At 42.0% G+C, this 20,095-nt stretch overlaps 1 protein-coding gene across 8 annotated transcripts in view; it reads right to left on the reverse strand.

Annotated features, from left to right (window-relative positions):
- The window catches only part of NfI (Nuclear factor I), a 98,407-nt gene that overhangs the window by 62,913 nt on the left and 15,399 nt on the right, over nt 1-20,095 (reverse strand). For all 8 annotated transcript variants that reach the window (XM_017905406.1, XM_017905405.1, XM_017905404.1 and 5 more), the window contains one exon: nt 19,642-19,797. In XM_017905406.1, the coding sequence (XP_017760895.1) occupies nt 19,642-19,797 (156 nt within the window). The remainder of the gene's footprint in view (nt 1-19,641; nt 19,798-20,095) is intronic.

The raw sequence follows: 20,095 nt of genomic DNA on the forward strand, positions 1-20,095 counted from the left end.
TCTTTGACAAGGGATTCTACGCTTTCCGAAATTTTTCATGCATCCGCGGATGTTACTGTGTTGGACGTGTTTCGCTTGAGAACGGGAATTCTGGGTTAACCTAAATAGTCGGCTCTGCGAATGGTAATTAGCACTAGATTTACGGATCGGCTATCTGTATGCCTATTTCTAAGCACACCTGTCAAATTTACAGGTAAAGGAAACAACGTGCCTTTTTCTTTAACGATTAGATCTGTTAGATCTGAGATGGGGTGTGGTAATAAGACGATCTTTGCTCTTACAGTACGTAATGTATTCTTATCACTTGCAAGTTAGGATAATCAGTGGAGATAGGGTGTGGTAATAAGACGATCTTTGCTCTTACAGTACGTAATGTATTCTTATCACTTGCAAGTTTACAGACAGAGTAAATCGATCATCCAAAAATCGCGTGAACGACGACCCTTGCTTCCCCTACCATAATCATTCTTATTATATTAAGCAAGGATAGATGGTGACGTTGCCATAAATCGCAGGTTCTCAACAAGTTCAATTTAAAAACAATTATATATTATATTAACAATCTCGATATAAGTTAACTAAATCTGTTACCATCATATAATGATGAGCAACCCTTCCGTCAAATTGACGGGTTCCGTAAATCTAGTGATAATGGCAGATGTCCATCATTCGAGGAATCGATTATCTTCATGGGATTAGGAAAGAGAAATTTATTTCGAAGTACTTTGACAGTGGAATGCACTCCAAATATTTAAACATTTCATTGAGACTTAAATATGGCTCAAATATAAATATTCTCATCCCCTCTACATTGAACTTTACTAACAAATATGAAGCTCAATGAAATAATTAAAATTCTTTTAAAACGGAAACAAAATTTTGTTCGATAATTAAAAAGAATAATTACGTTGGAGCTAAACGTCTTCGACAGGAACACGCGTCTGTATCTCCGCTACCTGTACCTGGTTCAAAGGGCTTAACCGGCGGGGTTAAATTCAGGCCACCCCCTGGTAAGCGTAATCTATAGCGATTCCTCTCGCAGCGAACACCGACAGTGGCCAGGGTGCACGTGTGCGCGAGTATCGATTCGGTTTTTCGGCCTCGGGCCTCGTTTCGAGCCGCTGTCGCGACTCTGTTCGCCGCGTGTTTACGCGCGCTTATCCTATCAAAATTGTGCACACGCGGTGTAACGCGTGTCACGGGAATTAAGCGGGCAAATGAGCCACCGGGAACCTCGCCCGCCAACAGGCTAAAAATGTTACAGGACCACCGATTTATTCCGCGTCGATGCGGCCGCGAGATGGCTCCGCGAAAAATATTCCAAAGGGTCTGAGAGGTTAGGTGAAATTGCGAGATAGGTTATGTTGGAATAAAAAAGGTCTTTCCGTTGTAGAACGCAGATGAAATGTAAGGATAGATGTGAGATACTTTATATATCTATGATAGATCACGATATTCCAAGAAATCCAAAATTTTTAAAAATTTCCAACATTCCAAAGTGAAACTAAATTTTGAAATTTGGGATTTTAATGGAATATGATATTAATATTAATATTCTTGTAAATCTCTTTTTAAATCATCTTCTGAAAACTTTGTATATCAAGAAAACATCCCTATCTAGAAATCATCGATATTTAAAAGAATTCAAAGGGAAGAACATAACCTAAAAACTTGTATTACGCTTTCGAAAGTTATTATCACAAGAAAGTATCTCTTATAGTAGATAATATACTATGAAGTCCCAAAATAAAATATATCAGAATACGATACATTTATCCATAACCTAAATCTAACATAAAAATTGTCACTAGTCTCTCGAAACTTAGCATCTCAGGAAAGCACGGCTTGTAGTACACCATAGACTAAAGTATCTCTTATAGTACATAATACACTATGAAGTCCCGAAATAAAATATATCAGAATACGATACCATTAAACCTAACCTAAAAACCGTTGCCAGCCTCTCGAAACTTAGCATCCCAAGAAAGCACGGCTTATAGTACACCATAGACTATAGTACCTCTTATAGTACATAATATACTATGAAGTCCCAAAATAAAAAATAACAGAATACGATACCATTATCCACAACCTAAACCTAACCTAAAAACCATTTCCAGCTTCTCGAAACTTAGCATCCCGAGAAAGCACGACTTATAGTACACCATAGACTATAGTACCCCAATGGATCATCGTTAAAATTGTTGAAACCCAAAATCAAAATAAAAAGGGAAAAAAGGAAAATGTCAGTATACGATACCATTTCGCCATAACCTAAACCTAACCTAAAAACCGTCACCAGCCTTCCGAAACTTACAACCCCAAGAAGTGACCCCCCGCGAATCCACCCCTTGTTCATCCTGGACCTGTTCGAAATTCAAAACCGGTTGGGAAAAAAGCGATACCCCCGTTGGAGTTCCATAAATCGAGATGCTGGAAGAAGGTAGTTCGGAAGCCGCGCTATAAATTACGGTGCCGGAGGATCGAGAGATCGGGAGTGCACGTATGCACATGTACGCGCGGCGAGGAAAAAGCTCGAGTGTCCATGGCCAGAGAAGCGGAGAGGGTCAGAGGGTTGGTCGGTGCGCGTCGATCGAGAATTTATGGGAAGCCCATAGGTGGGCCGCTTCCAAACGCTCGATGGCGATGGCTACACGCGCGCTCCGCGGGCGAAGAGAGAGAGACGAGAGGAGAGGCTCGAGGCTGGGATAGACTGGAATATATTTATTAATTTGGCATGCTTCCCGACCGTATAGCTGCTGGCCCCTTACGTTACTACGTTATGACGCGAACAAAGCGACTCCGCGATTTCTTTATAGGCAATTCCGGCCTCTGCATAGAGTGTTGTAAATATTACAACCCCTCCCACCACTCTTTCTATCTCGATATATATATACACGTATATATGCGTATGTATATATAGGGTGTCTGATAACTGGTGGTAAAAGTGGGCAGCAAATGATTGTACGTGTAAAAATAAGTAGAAAAGGAAGAATAACATTTTTTCATACCACGCTCCGTTTGCGAGAAAATTAAGTTTGAAAATTCGAGAGAAATACACGCAGTTTAAATTCATCGAGCAAAAATTCGTGAATTTCTGATATAAATCAGGTATCAAAATTGAAGGCTTACTATTCGTTAAAATTATATCAGTATCTTACAAATATTGTCTGCAAGTGTAAGCTAGCGCAGTAGTACTGTAATTAGTCTCTGACTGTGTGCTACTGGACTATCTACTGCGCACAGACTGTACCTAACTACGCGCCTACCCAACGAATTTTCAAATCCGATTTTCTCGCAAACGAAGCCTCGTACGAAAAAATTTTATTCCACATTTTCGACTCAGTTTTATCCAAAGTATTACCTCCCAGAAGTTCGCAATTTTTGGGACATTTTTTTATATGTGCATACAGGCACGAGTCATCTATCAAACCTAATCATACATAGAATATATAATATATAGTATCGCGATAAATATATATTAAATCATGCTTTTAAATCTTCAAATTTTTTAACGAACAAATAAATCATATGAAAAAATAATTTTTTCCTGTGTTTTTTGGAACACAATTTTTATTTTAAATATTTTTCGCGAAATATATATTCCGCGGGTTATTCGTCCTGAGAAAATTACGGGACTCACCCTGTATATGCGTGTGTATAACTACGTTGAGGATGGAACATCCGCGCCACCCCCAGTTTAACCCAAACTACCCATCTGTTCAACCCCCGAGGCGCTTCATTCCGCGAGCTGCCTTTGAGCCTACGCGAGACGACGAGGATTCCTCGAGACGCCGCGAAATGCCGCGCTTAATTTGTTTGCGAGATCTCTTCTTTGCGGCGGAACCACCCCCCTAAACGAGGTTTGCAGCCCAGGTTACGAAACGCTGTTTAGGCCGGGTCTCCGGGAGGGTGGCGGTGGTTTCGACGGGTTTGGTTTTTGGTAGGCTCGAGATGTGGCGAAGGGATGGTTCTCGTGGGTGTCTCGTTGGATGTGAGAGGGTCTGGGAAATTGAGAGGATTCAGGGATGAAGTGTGGGATTTTCAGAGCGTAGAATTTTTTGAAGATGAATATTCCAATACTCATATAGTACCTATCCAATTTATTAATAATAGAAAAATTATTTATTATCGGATATAATAAATGTCTTTTCTACTATCAATAATCTAAATACGAGATAAAATTATTTAGAAAATAGAGATACAAAATAATCTGACGAGAACACAAGAATTTATTGAAAGAAACTTGGAGTTGAATTATAAAATAGGACTCGAAATAAAAATAGGGATCCAAATGGTGTTAAATTAAAATGGGACCTGAATGAAAATGGGGGTTCAAGAGGTGTTAAATTAAAATTGGGCCCAAACAAAATTTGGAATTTAAACAACACTAAATTAAAATTAGACTACATGGAATTCAGACGATGCGAAATTAAACTTGGGCCTCAAATAAAAATTTGAATTCAAGCTGCTTTAAACTAAAATAGGACCCCAAATAAAAATAGGGATCTAAACGGTGTCAAATTAAAATTGGATCCCAAATAAAAATAGGGATCCAACCAGTGTTAAATTAAAATTGGACTTCGAATAAGAATTGAAATACAAACGGTGTTAAATTAAAATGGGCCCTGAATAAAAATGGGGGTTCAAAAGGTGTTAAAATTGGACTCTACAGAATTCAGACGATGCAAAATTAAACCTGGGCTTCAAATAAAAATTTGAATTCAATCAGCGTTAAATTAAAACAGGACCCCAAATAAAAATTGGGATCCAACCGGTGTTAAATTCGAACTACGTCTAAATTAAATTGAAAAATAACCACACGAGTGTCCTATGTCCACCGCTCCCTACCAAAAATCAACTAAAACCATCACAACTTCCAAAAAAAAGGAAAAAAAAAATGGGAAAGAAGATTCAACCCTTCCCAATCACACACAGCTGGCGTCAAACGAAAGAATCGCACCCCTCTGCGGAAAAAATAATTTCCTCCAGGACGATCCCGAGAGCAGATACGCGAGATAGAGGATAAGGGGAACACGGGCTCGCGACTTTTCTAATCTGAGTACCCAGTAGTGCTGCGAGACGATAGTCCTCCGGCCGCATAATTCATTCGTTTCTCAGACACCGGCGTCGCTCTCCTTGGGGGGTTGCTTCGATCCACCCCTTTATTTTCGCGGCTATCTTTCGCCGTTGAATGGGAATACCGTCGACAGATTTATTTAGAACGAGGAGAACGCGTTTTCTCCTCATACCTCTTCCCACTTTTATTTATCGTTACCGCGACAATGGAAACGGCCAACGGTGTCCCCGGATTGTACTCTAATTTAATGGACGTCCGTGGCAATAATATGAAGAAGCTACCGGAGGAAACACGAAAATGGCGCTCTGTAAATCGCAGAAAGGGGACCAAGGAGCTGTTCCACCAACAGATAAATGGACGATAATTGCGTTTTAACCCTTTCGCCTACGTAGAACGTGTATTTATAGCGAGTTACGGAATTCCATCACGCGTTCTTGGTACATAATATTTTTTTTCTTCTCCTTGGGAAGCGTGATTGATTGTATATTGGTCCTACAGTTATGTAAAACGCGGCAAGGATTCGAAAATAATTTTTGGAATCTAAAATTGTACAAACGGATATGTGCCTATAATTATGAAAGTGGTCTAAGTCATGGACTCAAGAGGTACGATTTTATTATTTATTTCGTGTTGCATTCATTTATATTACGATAAGATATATTTATTTCCTACAAAACAGTGAAGAATTGAATCCTTAGATCGAGTTTGTAGCTTTATCGCAATTAACTTTATAATTTATGACGTATTTAAGGGTCGAAGCTTTTAATATTTCAGAAGCAAATATAAGTGACTTGGACCACTTTCGTAATCATAGGCACATATGTAGTACCCTAATATAATAGAATCAAACAGCCTTTCTTATTTTATTTATATTCACCGCGTATATGGAACCCTCATAATGGGGAAAAACCCTTCCCCATTTATATATCGAATAAAATAAATTTAATTCGAAGGATGTCATCGCGAAATTTTTCGAAAAACCCTTCCCCATTTATATATCGAATAAAATAAATTTAATTCGAAGGATGTCATCGCGAAAAATTGGGTTGGTCGTCACATGTATCGAGTATAGTCATCGTCTAAATTAAATTCTAACTTAAACTAGTCACTATCACAATTTTGTCCACTCGTAATAATTACTGATTTAAACCTATTGCTATTCGAAAATATATAACACTGCTAAAGAAATTAATAGTGATACGACTATATCGACTATAGTCACCCCCATCACTATCATTAATCTATCGTTACATGTGCTCCCAATCTATTTAAAAATGGATTCCACAAATCCCACCGTTCTCCAAAAATAATTTCCATTTTTAGTCGTCGCTATCGCCATTTTATTTAAATATACCCCAATTTTATTCTCCATTTTGAAAAGAAATATGGAAACAGAAAAAGAGCATGATCGATTTTAATCGTATCAGGAATTTAATTGTTACGGTAAAAGAACGTGGAATCGGGTTATAGTGGGCTTCAAAGGGTGGTGAAATTTTTTGTGCAAACATTTAGCTGAAAGCACAGGCACGTCGATCGAAGAAGACACGGATGGGAGAAACGCGTTATCGATTAAGCCCCGTTTAAAAGTAAAACCGGCGGAATTGGGCCAAAGTGGAGGCCTAACGAATCCAATCGACTTATCGAGCCGCGATGAATTTCGCAGTTCTTTGCCACCCTCCAAGCCTCGATCTGGCCACGCCGTATACCCAACAATCAATTCGCCAAATCAGATTTCTGGCTCGCGCCTAGACTCTTAAGTATCTCCTGCCTGTTCCCAAAATTTGGGGAGGAAATTACTACACGAATACAATATTTGCTTTAAACCAACCCCAACGATAACCCAACGATTTTCTATGATTTATGATACCAATAATTCTACGACGATCATTATCTCCAGATTTAACGAAATTTTATTTTTATTGCTGTTTTGTAAAAATTGATATATCATATGAAAATAAAATTAGAAAAAGATGAATAAAATAACGTACAATTTTCAAAGAAATCTATATCTAATGTAAACACGCAACATTAAACACCCTTTAGAAAATTCGTCATGGAAACAGCCCCAAATCGAAACTCGGCCTGAGAGAGCGGAAAACATTCCGAAAGCTGGAAAAACTGCTGATACGCGAGGAAAGCAGCCTGAACCACCCTTAGCCACCCCATGTACGACTTCGTATGGGATTACAGGGACCGGAAGCGTAGCGATACGCGGGCAGATTCGCGGCCATAACGGCGGCCGCGGGCAGAAAAACGCGCGGAAGATGGAGTGGTGGTAGGGGTGGCGAGGCCGTTCCGAAAATTTTATTGCCTTTGTTTCCGGCGTCTCGGCCCGGCGCTCCTTCGGGAATATTCGCGCGAAAGGGTTTCCCTCGTCCAGACGTACGCGATATGCCTCGGCAATAAAACGCGAGCCGCGGCGCTGCGAGGGTGGCGAAGGGTGAACGCGGAAGCGGATTATTTCGCGTCTCAACGATATGCCTGCCGTCACGACGCCCCGGCCAAGGGTTCGTCTTCTCCACGATCGTTTGTCTTCCAGCATCCGGCCGGGCTGCATAAAAAAGACTCACGCGCGATTAAACGCGATTCAACAACCGGGGTTGGTGAGGGTGGGTAGTAAGAGAGGGTTGTAGATCTGTTTCTTGAACTGCGGGAAGGGTGAGTTGGAGAAAGAGCGAGGGATTGTTGAGATAACTGGGGTTGTTTGAGATAACTCGAGGTGATTTTCAGGGGGTGCTTGGAGAGAGTGGAAATTTCGGCGGGGTTAAACCTTCTAAGGGTTGTTCGGCCAAAGTGAAAATTTGTAAAGGGCTGAAGATGGCAAGGGTTGTTCGGCGAAAGTGGCAATTTGGAAAGGCTTAATTCTTTTAAGGGTGGTTTGGCGACAGTGAAAATTTATAAAGGTTTGATTCTCTTAAGGGTGGTTTGGCGAGAATGAAAATTTGTAAAGGTTTAATTTTTTCAAGGGTTGTTTCGCGATAATGAACATTTGTAAAGGGTTAAATCTTCTGAGGGTTGTTCGGCCAAAGTGAAAATTTGTAAAGGGCTGAAGATGGCAAGGGTTGTTCGGCGAAAGTGGCAATTTGGAAAGGCTTAATTCTTTTAAGGGTGGTTTGGCGACAGTGAAAATTTATAAAGGTTTGATTCTCTTAAGGGTGGTTTGGCGAGAATGAAAATTTGTAAAGGTTTAATTTTTCCAAGGGTTGTTCGGCGATAATGAACATTTGTAAAGGGTTAAATCTTCTGAGGGTTGTTCGGCCAAAGTGAAAATTTGTAAAGGGTGGTTTGTCGACAATGAAAATTTGTAAAGGTTTAATTTTTCCAAGGGTTGTTTGGCGATAATGAATATTTGTAAATAGTTAAATCTTCTGAGGGTTGTTCGGCCAAAGTGAAAATTTGTAAAGGGTGGTTTGGCGACAATGAAAATTTGTAAAGGTTTAATTTTTCCTAGGGTTGTTTGGCGATAATGAACATTTGTAAAGGGTTAAATCTTCTGAGGGTTGTTCGGCCAAGGTGAGAATTTGTAAAGGGTTGTTCGACGAAAGTGGCAATTTGGGATAGCTTAATTTTCCTAAGGGTTATTTCGTGACAATGAAAATTTATAAAGGTCTAATTCTTTTAAGGGTGGTTCGACGACAATGAAAATTTATAAAGGTTTAATTTTTTTAAGGGTGGTTTGACGACAATGAAAATTTCTAAGGGGTCAAATCTAGTAAGGGTTGTTTGACAAAATCGAAAACTTATAAAATTTTATATCTAATAAAAGTTTGGGGGAAGGGTTGTTACATCGAAGATAAAAATTTATAAAAATTTAAAAACGTCATTAGAGTTTGAATAAGGGGTTGTTTATCAAAAATGACAGGGTTATTAATACGTTTAAAAAGTTTCGAAAATTAAATACATGACTTGATAAAATTTTGAAATTACTATTGGACGTTTCACGAGATTATAAAATTGAGGAAAAATTTCAATTAAGAATTCTACTCTTGGAAACCACAACGAAACTTACAGATGTGTCTCTTGGTAACATAGGGGATGAAAATTGAAGAAGATAAAGCATGAAAATTGAAGAAGATAAAGCAGAGAAGTTTATCTTGTTCGAGATAACTCGAGTTGATTTTTGGTAGAGGATTATTTGTCGAAAGTGGTAGGATCCCCGATGTTTTGATTAGGGTAGTTTGAAGGTGCATGGAGCTTAGAAGAGCTTAGAAGCTAAGCACACTGTGTTCGAGATTACTACCTCTCCCACGGATTCTAAAATTTCGGAAAAAACATCAAACAAAAATTTTATTTCGGAAACTTTGTCGAAACTTTCCACTCAGAAATTTCAGGGAATCATTCGAAGAATCTTCTCAGTTAGTATAAAAGTTACGGACCAAAACTTTGGAACATGAGTTCCACAAGATTCCAAAATTTTGGAAAGAGGGTCAACTGAGAATTTTATTACTTCGAAAAATTCTTTAATCCAAACTTCACCCTGGGGATGAAAATGGCTACCACTATGCCTAACGGTAATATGAAAATTAATATTCCGATTAATAATAAATTTGGCACGATTGGAGCAGGAAATTTTTACCTGATGTCACGAAGTAAATGGAGTATCCAAAAATGTTGAAAAACCAATGATAGTTTCTCATAATCTTTATGAATCTCATCTGCAGATACTAGGAGGATCGATGAAGTACCCAAAGGGGTAGAAACGATTGGTTTTAGATTCTATAGTATGGCTGCTTTTGACAAAATTAATGTAGACTTGCGCTCGGTCAAAAGAGCAATTATACAGGGTGTTCGAAAAGTAAGAAGAACCCTATTCACGATATCTATTCCTAGCTAATATTCCTAGCTAATAAAAGGTTTTATTTTATCCTTTGACAAACTAATGTTAGAATTTATATTGGTATTGTGAATCATAAAATCTAGAAAAATTGGAGCCTACTTTTAAGACACCCTGTGTGTAACCAATTCCTAGCTAATAAAAAGTTTTATTTTATCCTTTGACAAACTAATGTTAGAATTTATATTGGTATTGTGAATCATAAAATCTAGAAAAATTGGAGCCTACTTTTAAGACACCCTGTGTGTAACCAATTCCTAGCTAATAAAAAGTTTTATTTTATCCTTTGACAAACTAATGTTAGAATTTATATTGGTACTGTGGATCACAAAATCTAGAAAAATTGGACTCTACTTTTAAGACACCCTGTGTGTAACCAATCCTTCCCATCATAAGATTTTATCGTGAAGTCTCACGAATATATATCATTGTATGAATATCATTATAAAAAAAATTTATTAGACCTAACCTCAAGCACTATAAATTTCCCATTTTCCAAACTACCCTTAAAATTGCGCTCAAAATACTTTGAGCCTCGGAAAATAAATAATTTCAAAAATCTAAATTATATTGCAAACTTTCATAGTGATATCATAAACGAAGTATTACATATACATACAGGGTGTCTATTTCATCTTCAACACACGTAAAATCCCAATTATTTCTGACAATGCAAGGTCATTTAGGTCGAAATTCCAAGGTCGTTAGTATAGTATATGACACCAAAGTATTATAGGTCAATGAATTCACCCTCTCGCGTGAAAAAATCAAGGTCACCTTGAAATCTCACAAGCACCTATCAAACCTCCATCACAATTACAAAATGTCTCCCTCGAAACACAGTAAGCCTAATTCGAAAAATTTTCTGAAACGAACTACAATTTAAATAATAATTGTGTCCTGATTTTCGCACGGGACACCCTGTACATAAAATTGTTAAGGAGATACAACGCAGAGGAATAGTTGTCAGTGGAAACAGTGGAAAAACTGTATAGATCTTTATTAAACGAGCGAACGATTAGAATTGACCTGTTTAGGGCACAAGACGTCTCCAGAAAAAGGGGGACAAGAGACAAACCGCAGGGGAAGGGACCCCCCCCCCTTCCTCGTCGCTAGGATGTAGAGTTTACTTTACCATTTAGTTTTCACTACAACAAAAATTTCCCGAGATTAAACCGAACCTCAAACCATAAATTCGTCGAGTAACAGAAGCTCGGGAAAAAGGAAGAGAAAGCGACAGGACACCATGGAAAAAGCTACCCTCTCGACGCATCAGCTCGGCGACACGTAGGTCCGGCGTGTGCCTCCTCTCCGCGCCGAGGGCATTTATTTATTCATCGATTCGCGGCACCGGGATGTGCATCGACCTCATTAAGCCTCCCTTCCCTCCGCCCCGGCGTCCCAAAATCAACAGGGGGGGAGAAAAAAGGGGGACGAGCGGGAAAAATCGAGCGGAAAAAGAAGAGGCGGTCGAGGAAGCGGGTAATCCGCCAGGCCGCTGCGTCGATAATTAATAACCCCGGGAGCCGAAACATAATCCAACATTAACAAGCGGCCGAAAACAGGCTCGCCCCGTGTCGCGTGGGGTGGCTGCGATACAGAGTGGCGCGCGCGCGTGTATCGAGCCCCAACGTAAACTGGAATACACCTCCTCGTGACGAGGAGGTGCGAGGTGCATCGTGATGCGATAGCCCGCTTGAGCTCGTTAGATGAATGGGGCCGACACACATACCGAACAACACCGAGCTAACCGACACGACCAACCCCCGCAGAGAGTGGACGGAGCGAGAGAGTCGGGCTGGATATCGAGAACCGCGGAGAAAGACAGAGACAGAGTCCGAGGGGTAGGCTGTGAGAGCGAGAGAGATGGACAGCTATCGAGAATTGTGGAAAAAGAGCGAGATAGACAGAAAGACAGAAGGGTACGGCGAGAGAGACAGACATCGGGAACATCGTGGAAAAAGAGAGAGGTAGATACAAAGACAGAGGGGCAGAGCAGGTAGAGCGAGGGAGACAGACAGATATCGAGAACTGTCGAAAAGGAGAGAGATGGGTGGTAACAGAGACAGAGAGGCAGCGACACAGGAACAAAGGGGAAGGGTTTATAGGTGGGTACAGGGTGGGCCAAGAGAGGTATAGGACACGGAACACGAGGGTGGTTGGCGGTTGGGCCGAAGGGCAGACGGAGTACGGGGGTGGAGAGCAGAGGACGGGCCGCTAGTTTGCATAAATTTAGGAAATACAGGGTAGAAAATCGATATCCGCATAGAGATTATAGATGGTGGTTGGTAGGCGCCGCGTAGCCGCAGCCTCCGTCGCGACGGCGTATGCGCTACATGTCTACGCTCTCTGCCGACTACCCTCGTTCCACCCTTCTCCCGACTGCACACCCCTCTCGCTCCGACCTCCGTCCCTCTCTCGCTCTCTCTCTCTCTCTCTCTCTCTCGCCACCCGAAAAGCTCGTGTGTACCCGTGTACCAGGATACTTCTTGCGGGTGTTGGTGGTGCAGGGTCTCTGCACCCCCGCACATTTTGCACCCTTCGGCCACCCCTCTGCCGCCCTGTTCTCGCGTGATAGCGCTCGTACACGTTCTCCGCGTCCTACAATATCTCTGTCCCCGTCTGCCCACGGTCTTCACCCACCCGTTCTCACCCACCCTCTGTCCTGCTCCCGTCTCCGTTTCTCGGACTCCCGCTGCCGCGTTTTGTCTCCTCCGTCCCTCGTTTCTCTCGTCTTCCGAAGGATCTCTCTTCTCGCGCCCAACCCACGGCTCTTCCTCCCGGCCCCGGAATTGAAGTAGTCGATATCGTCCTGCGGCCTGTCTCGAAATTAAGAGGAAACGACGCACTCGGACCGTGCCACCCCAACAGCCGACCGGCCGAAGAATTTTCCTCCCTTTCGCTCTTCCAACCCTTCCCCCAGCCATTCCTCTTCCTCTTCCTTTTTCCCTCTTCCCTCTGCTCTTTTTCCCCGGTTTGCTCCTCTTTTTGCCTCGGGAGAGTGTACCATATCGCGTCGCTGAGTTAGCGAGAGGGAACGAGAGGGTTCGCGTGGGATTCGTCGTCCTCTCTGGTTCTTCGTGGTCAACGAATTTTTCCTCAACAGCTCCCTAGGCTCCGAGGGAAGAGGGTGCGCTTTTTCGAGGGCACTCGCCAGACCTTTCAGCGAAGGGGTTAATCGCGTATCGACGAGCCGCGATTATCGCTCGCTTCGCGATGTGCATTTTCGATAATTCCCGCGACGATAATCGAGTATTTATTCCGCGATTACAGGCCATCTTTCTTCCATGACAGGGGGACAGAGCACCCGCGAATTGCAGTTCGCCCGGTGATTAATGCGGTACCGATGGGGTGCAAACTTTTAATTGCGACGCTCAGAGACCTCGAAAGTCTTCGTTACCCCCAACAATGCGAAACTGTCTTGCACCACGCGATTCGGAACGACATTCCTCCGAAGAACCGGCATCGATCAACGGATTCGTTCGTGTCTCTCGGTGTTGGAATAAAAAAACCCCTATCTCGGAGATGTTTCGAGACGACTAGACGTTTCATAGCCCAGGTATCTGGCAGCGGACTACCAATTACGCTCTGCCAGTTTATACGATCGATTTTGAGAGTACAAACTGCGTTTTGTCGGATTACAAATCCGGAATCCGTATTACAAAGTAGCTCTTTTCTATTTTACGCCAGTCTCTGGGCTATAAATTATGCCGTAGATAGGCTGCTGACTGCAAATCCTCCTTTTCCTATCTAGATAACGCCGTGGACTACAAAGCACCTCTTCTTTATTTATGTGCCAGGTCTCGGACTGTACGTCAGATTGCAGCCAAACGCGAACTACGCTAATTTAATCGACAAGCCATAAAATCAGCCATCGAGTATCGCAGCGAAGGATCTACCGGTTCTCATGAAGTCTTTCGAACGTTTGCAACGGAAGAGTTTCATCGGGACATTGCCTGTCAAGGCTCTGTCAATTTTATTAGCTTAATCAGACTTAAGCCAAGAGTGTGCACAGTCGCATTGGCTGATGTCTAACTGGAACAACGGATCGTAAAATGGTAGCTGCGACTGGATTTGGATAGATAAAATGGCGGACAACCTTGGGAGCTACTGCCGGACGATTAAGAATCGCGTATGCAAATGGCCACGGGTATGTAGAGCCGGAGAAAGTGTCCGAGAGTGGAACGTGTTCCTGTTCGAATCGGTCCGCTTTCAAAGATCGCGATTAGAAAAGAGCGAGAGAGAAGGACTCTCCTCTCTCGGAACGTCCATTCCAATTTTCCGCGGCACGAGAGCCGCATGTCAACGAGCTGAGCAGGTCGTCGCTTTTTATCCGCGAACGCCATGAAATGTGTATCGCTTTTTTCCCGACTCTTTCTGGAAAGCATCTGCGTACGTGGCCTGTGTGTCGAGCGGCTAGAAAGCCGCTCGAAAATTTCAGGTCGACACGAATGCGTTGTCGCACGATTACCGAGATCGATCGGCAAGACTAGGTGCGTGCGATCGATGGATCCAGACTCTGGGCTGGGACTAAGTTTAATCAGAATCGAATTCCGAAACGTACAAGGAACTTGGGTACTAATGTGAGTCAGGTGTAACATAACCTAACTTCGATCTGCAGGAATTTTAAATCAAACCCAAGTCAAATTAACCTAACCCTGAGACGAATCTGGATTAAATTCCGAAACGTAAAAGGAACTTGAATATTAATGTGAGTCAGGTGTAACATAACCTAACTTCGATCTGCAGGAATTTTAAATCAAACCCAAGTCAAATTAACCTAACCTGAGTCGAATCTGGATTGAGTTCCGAAACGTAAAAGGAACTTGGGTACTAATGCGAGTCAGGTATAACATAACCTAACTTCGATTCAGAGGAACTCTGAATCAAAACTAAGTCAAATTAACCTAACCCTGATTCGAACCTAAGCCAATTCTGGTTCTAACCTAATCCTTCATCGAATCTAAACTGAACCTAACCTGAGTTCGGCTGGAATTTGAACTAAGTCAGATGCGAACCTAACCTAAAACTAATCGCAATTTAAATTCGACCTAACAGAGTCTGGGACGAATCTTAGGTGAATTTAATTTGAACCTAACCTAAATTCAATTAAAATTTAAACCAAATCTGATTCGAATCTAAGTGAATTTTTATTCGAACCTAACCTAAACTTAATTACGATTTAAATTCGTCCTAACATAGTCTTGTACGAACTTTAGGTGTATTTAACTGGAATCTAACCTGTGGTCAGTAGGAATTTAAATTAAACCTCACATGAGCCAGACCAAATCTAGAGAGTAGAGAAATGGTTGTGTGAAAGTAAAGATTCTTGTTTAATGTCCTGTCTGTAAATTTGAATTCCACCATAGAAAATATCTGATATTTTGAAAATTTTTTTAATACTCTAATTTATTTAAAGCCAGTGACAACATTACCAGTGGAACGAAATAAATTACCAGTGGAAATTTCGAATTTCAAATTAAATTTAAGAGAAACCCTAATCAATTGAAACAAAAATTGCGATACAAAAGACTGCACTGTTGTTCAAAATTGCAGATTTGACAATAAATTTCGACACTTTCGCATGAACTAAAATAAAATAAATACCATCGACGAAGGTTAATAAGGAAATTAATATTAAAAACAAAAGGTAGCAATAAAAGGGTTACAACGGACTATAGAAAATATTCGAAGACACCAGCCGATTAAGGAAACGAAAAAAATCGGAATTAAAATCTAAAATTAGACCCGAACAACGCGACATAAATTCGACGAAAAGGGAAATCATAGCAAGTTAATTAAAAATGCTAAAAAGACAAGGCACAGACTCGTAAGCAGACTCGTCGATTATGGGCAGCAGGGCCTGTGTTCCGTCTCGGTCACAATTTCATAAAGCCCGTCTATATAATGGTACAGGGCTCGGCCGAGCCTGCAGGGCTTCGTGCGACGCAGATTAAATGTACTTCATGTAAAATTCAACGCGACCCGCGCGCGCCAACGGCTCCGAGGCACTTTCGTTTTTAAAAACTTCCACGCAGCGACCCCCGGGAAAAATTTGTATCACGCCGATCGCGATTCCATCAAAGTCCCGGTTCGTGACTTGGAAAATTAGCTACCGTCCAGCAGAAGCATCGAACCGAAGGATCTTATCTAAAATCTATATATTACGTGCTAATATTTCCAGCACGTGTTATAATTACGACAGAAAACAATTATCTTCACCCACAAAAATATATTATACTAACAGATATTAAGAAATAAAGTAATTTGCGAATTTTGTATATTATTTATCTTCTGATAAATATCAAAAAAAAAAAAATAAAAATAGGAAAAATATTTCTTGATGACTCGTATGAATCCTATTTTTAATTTAATTCTTAAATATTTTTCTTTTGTTCCTAACACGTTCAAGGTTTTCCATGACACGTCATTGAAAGACTTAACGATGCACTTCAACCACAGCAATCACGTTCGATCGCAAGCGCGCCTAGAGCTAAGAGGTTAACACGTTCACCCCATGACGGTCACTGAGCTTTACGTTTAAGCCTCGTCGATGACTGACACGCCGACAGTGGGAGACAATCAAGTAAATACATTAGCTATTATATTACATAATTTAATTACGTAAGTCGGTTAGGTAAGCCATTAATCGCGACTAAAAATCGGGTACCCTACGTAAGTTACTGTCATCCTATCACCACAGAAATATAAAAGACGCGAAGAGTCTAACCCACTCAGAAATAAAATCAAATCACAAGGGAATACCATAAGGAGCAACTCCAGAGGCCCCAAAAGAGTTGCACCCTATTCACCGATCACCGATGGTGATTTAACCCTCTCCGAGCCAGTCGTACGACAGGAACCAGAGACTGAGAGGTGGAGCAGAAAAAAAGGATCGTCGTTGGCCGACGATTTCCCCTGAAGTCCACGGATCCATCGATCCCACCCCTACCGCGGGCCGCTTCTTTCACGAGCATCGGTCCGTCCGTTCTTTTCGTCCCGCTAAATACCGCAGCATCGCGAAATTAAAATATTGATCGAACGGGCGTCGCGAGGGAGAATACGAATTGCGGTGGAGAGACGAGAGAAAGCACGGCGGACGTTAGCGACGAAGGGGGCGGCGGAGGGGGCTGCCGAGGGGGGGCGGCGAAGGCCGGGAGAGAAAAAAGGACCACGGGAAAAGATTGCGGTCCGGCCGAAAATTCGAATGTCAATGACTCGTCGAACCGAGCCGACTCGCCAACCTCGCTCGATATCCGGGGGTTCACCGACTTCCCTCTTCCGCTTTTTCCCTCTTTGCCTCCTTTTTTCCCCATTCTTCTTTCACCTTTTTTGTTTCTTCCCGTTTTTGTTTTATCCCATTTTTTCCGGTCCCCTTAATTGAACTTCCGTTTGGCGGAGTCCGAAGAGGAAGTCGATTGGTCGGATGTTACCCTTTGGGGCCTCTGGAGGTGGCCAGAGATGAGACGGTTGAGGCTATCGGGATTTTATCGGGAACCTGCGGGATATTAGTTTCGTTCCAACCAGACAGGCTAATTCGTATGGAATTCGTGTGTTTATTGCTGGAGTCTAAGGGTTGAGTTTATAGAGAAGCCAGAAATGCTCTAGACTTCCTGAGACTATAAATCTAGATAAGTCAAACACGACCTTCGTTTGAAGCCCACTCTAACTGGTGAACAGAGCGCGTAAAAGAGATAAAGCGTCTTTCGACACCATCCTAAATCTCTATTCCCTGTTCCGGTGGAAAAAAAGAAAAGCGGAGGCACGAGAGTCACTAGCACAGACTAAAGACCCTCTAGCGGATGAGTAAGCCTCAACTGGTATCGTTGGATCATAGGTCAACACGATAATTTAGGTTAGGTTGCCCGAATCCTATTCCCCTAATCTGTAGCTATAAATTATACGAATTACGGAAAGCAATTGAATAGCTAAGCCTAGCCTATAGCATAATTAAATATCACAATTTGTACGATCGTACCACGACAATTTAGGTTATGTTTAATTACTAAATCTAATCGCAAATCTCGCTTAATCTCGATTTATATTGCATAATTTTCATAGCGAAAAATAGCTACAAGCTAGCTAGTCACATATCGTATAAGACGATTAAGTATTCTAACATAACCTAACCACAATTGCATTTCAGAGTTCTAAGCTTCGATATCGGAACGTTTAATACACTATAGAATAATGGAAGAGTCCGTTATGAATTCCCTAGATTGTAACAAGCAATGGCTCATTCCGCGATTCACACCGTGTCTCGTTAATGTCCCTGGTCCCGCGCTAAATCGTGCTATTAATAAAGAGTTCCGTCGAGACGCAGGACGATTGAGAGCTACTGGCTTTGAGGCTGAGCGATAGCGCACGTCACGAGGACGCATCTGCGCCAGAAATAGGCCGAAACCTCATTATTTTTATTCTTAACCATGAAATTAGCGGGCCGAGCACACCTCCGTGCCGTAGGCCGTCTCGGTTTCGTCCGCTGACATTCACGCGATGAAAACCTAACCGAAACTTCTTTTTATCGCCTTTCCGATCCCTCGTATCGATTCATTATCGCGTGCAACGCTCTATGTACCACTTGGCCAATGAGTGCCACGTATGAACGATCGAATTTTCACTCTACTCTGAGCACAGACCACTTTAACTCTTTTGGATATAGAATTTCAACGCGAAAAAGAAAATGGGTGTTGATGCAAGTCACATCGCGCCAGATAACCTATAAATGTATGAACGTACCGATAAAATTAATGCACGTGTTTCTTCCCGTTTAATCGCGTGCTGAACGTATACGTAATAAAACGAAATCGATAAATTATATTGTAAACTGCGATGCATCGTCTATGTATATGTATATTCAATATTAAAGCACATATGTAGATATTAAATAGTTATTTTTTATTTCACGAAGTATTAAATGCTTCTAAATACCCACCGTTAACTTGACGTTTCCAAATTTGTAGGTTAACTTACGCAGCGACACTACCGAAGCTTGGCTTTCGTATGTCTCATTTACTTTTACGACTTTTAACCTGTCTACGTGTCCAAACTCGCTTTCGTGGTGTGGACGAACACGTGAGAGATGATAGCGATGTTATTGTTCGAGTAATAATAATAAAACGGTTGGTCGGTCGCGAGTTCACGTTTCGTGGAATAGGTCGACACGAGCTACGGATACTATTACGTAAATATTTTGTCGACTAAAGCAGCTCGCTTTGTTCACTATTATAATAATCTTTAATTCCGCAAAGTTTGATAATTCGGAAACGTATATACGGGCAAACGTCTAAATTTACTCCTCAAATATAGTTGAGAATCTAACCTGTTCAAAACGCGGTATTATTGCGCAACGCCAAGGACACCACTTTCACTGCCTCGTGTATTTCTTACCGTGTCATCGTGCGAAACTACGTCGGTCAAAACGAGATCCTCCTGACGCGTACGTAGAACGCCGAGGGGCGAGAAAAACGACAATAAATTCGTGGAAAAGCACGTACAATACACGTCGCGTAAACATCTGTTCTGATCGACTAACATATCCCGAAAGTAAACACGACCGGTTCTCACGAACGACCCCACGTATCTACGTGTAATTCGCGAGCATCGAAGCACGAAATTTATCAACTTAAAAATCCTAAATTCGTCATCGACGAATCTAACGTTGCCGGAGACGGCTCTACATTACCGACTACAGTAAAAGAAGTAAGGTTAAGATGAAAACACTCACCTGGAGCTCCTCCTTGCACTGACGTTCCTCTTCGAGACTCATCCGCTTCTCGTGTTTCTTGTAGTAACGCCTCTTGGCGGCTTGTAGGTTGAACCACGTGTACGAGAAAGACTTCACGAATGGTAGGAGGGCCTCAATGAATGGATGGAACTCATCCTGCGGGCACAAACGATGGCAAACTGATTAGCGTCGAATTTCCTGGTCGTTCTTCGTTCGACGGGAACGCGGGATTCCTCGTACCCCTTCCCCTCGTCCCGCTAGTCCCAAGGGAACACAGGCCACCGTCGATGTTTACTTTGTACGCGTTCCACTCGGAAAGACCGTCACTCTCGTCGTCGAATCGACGTTACCCGTCACCTTCAAGCGTCGGTAATCGAATTCAAACGGACGCGGACCGAGAAAGTCGCTGATTGGTCGTTCGAATTTAGTTCAAGCGCGCGACTTTTGAACCGCT

This window comes from Eufriesea mexicana, unplaced genomic scaffold (assembly GCF_001483705.2).
Source record: "Eufriesea mexicana isolate 0111107269 unplaced genomic scaffold, ASM148370v2 scaffold3780, whole genome shotgun sequence".
In the NCBI taxonomy this organism is placed as follows: domain Eukaryota; kingdom Metazoa; phylum Arthropoda; class Insecta; order Hymenoptera; family Apidae; genus Eufriesea; species Eufriesea mexicana.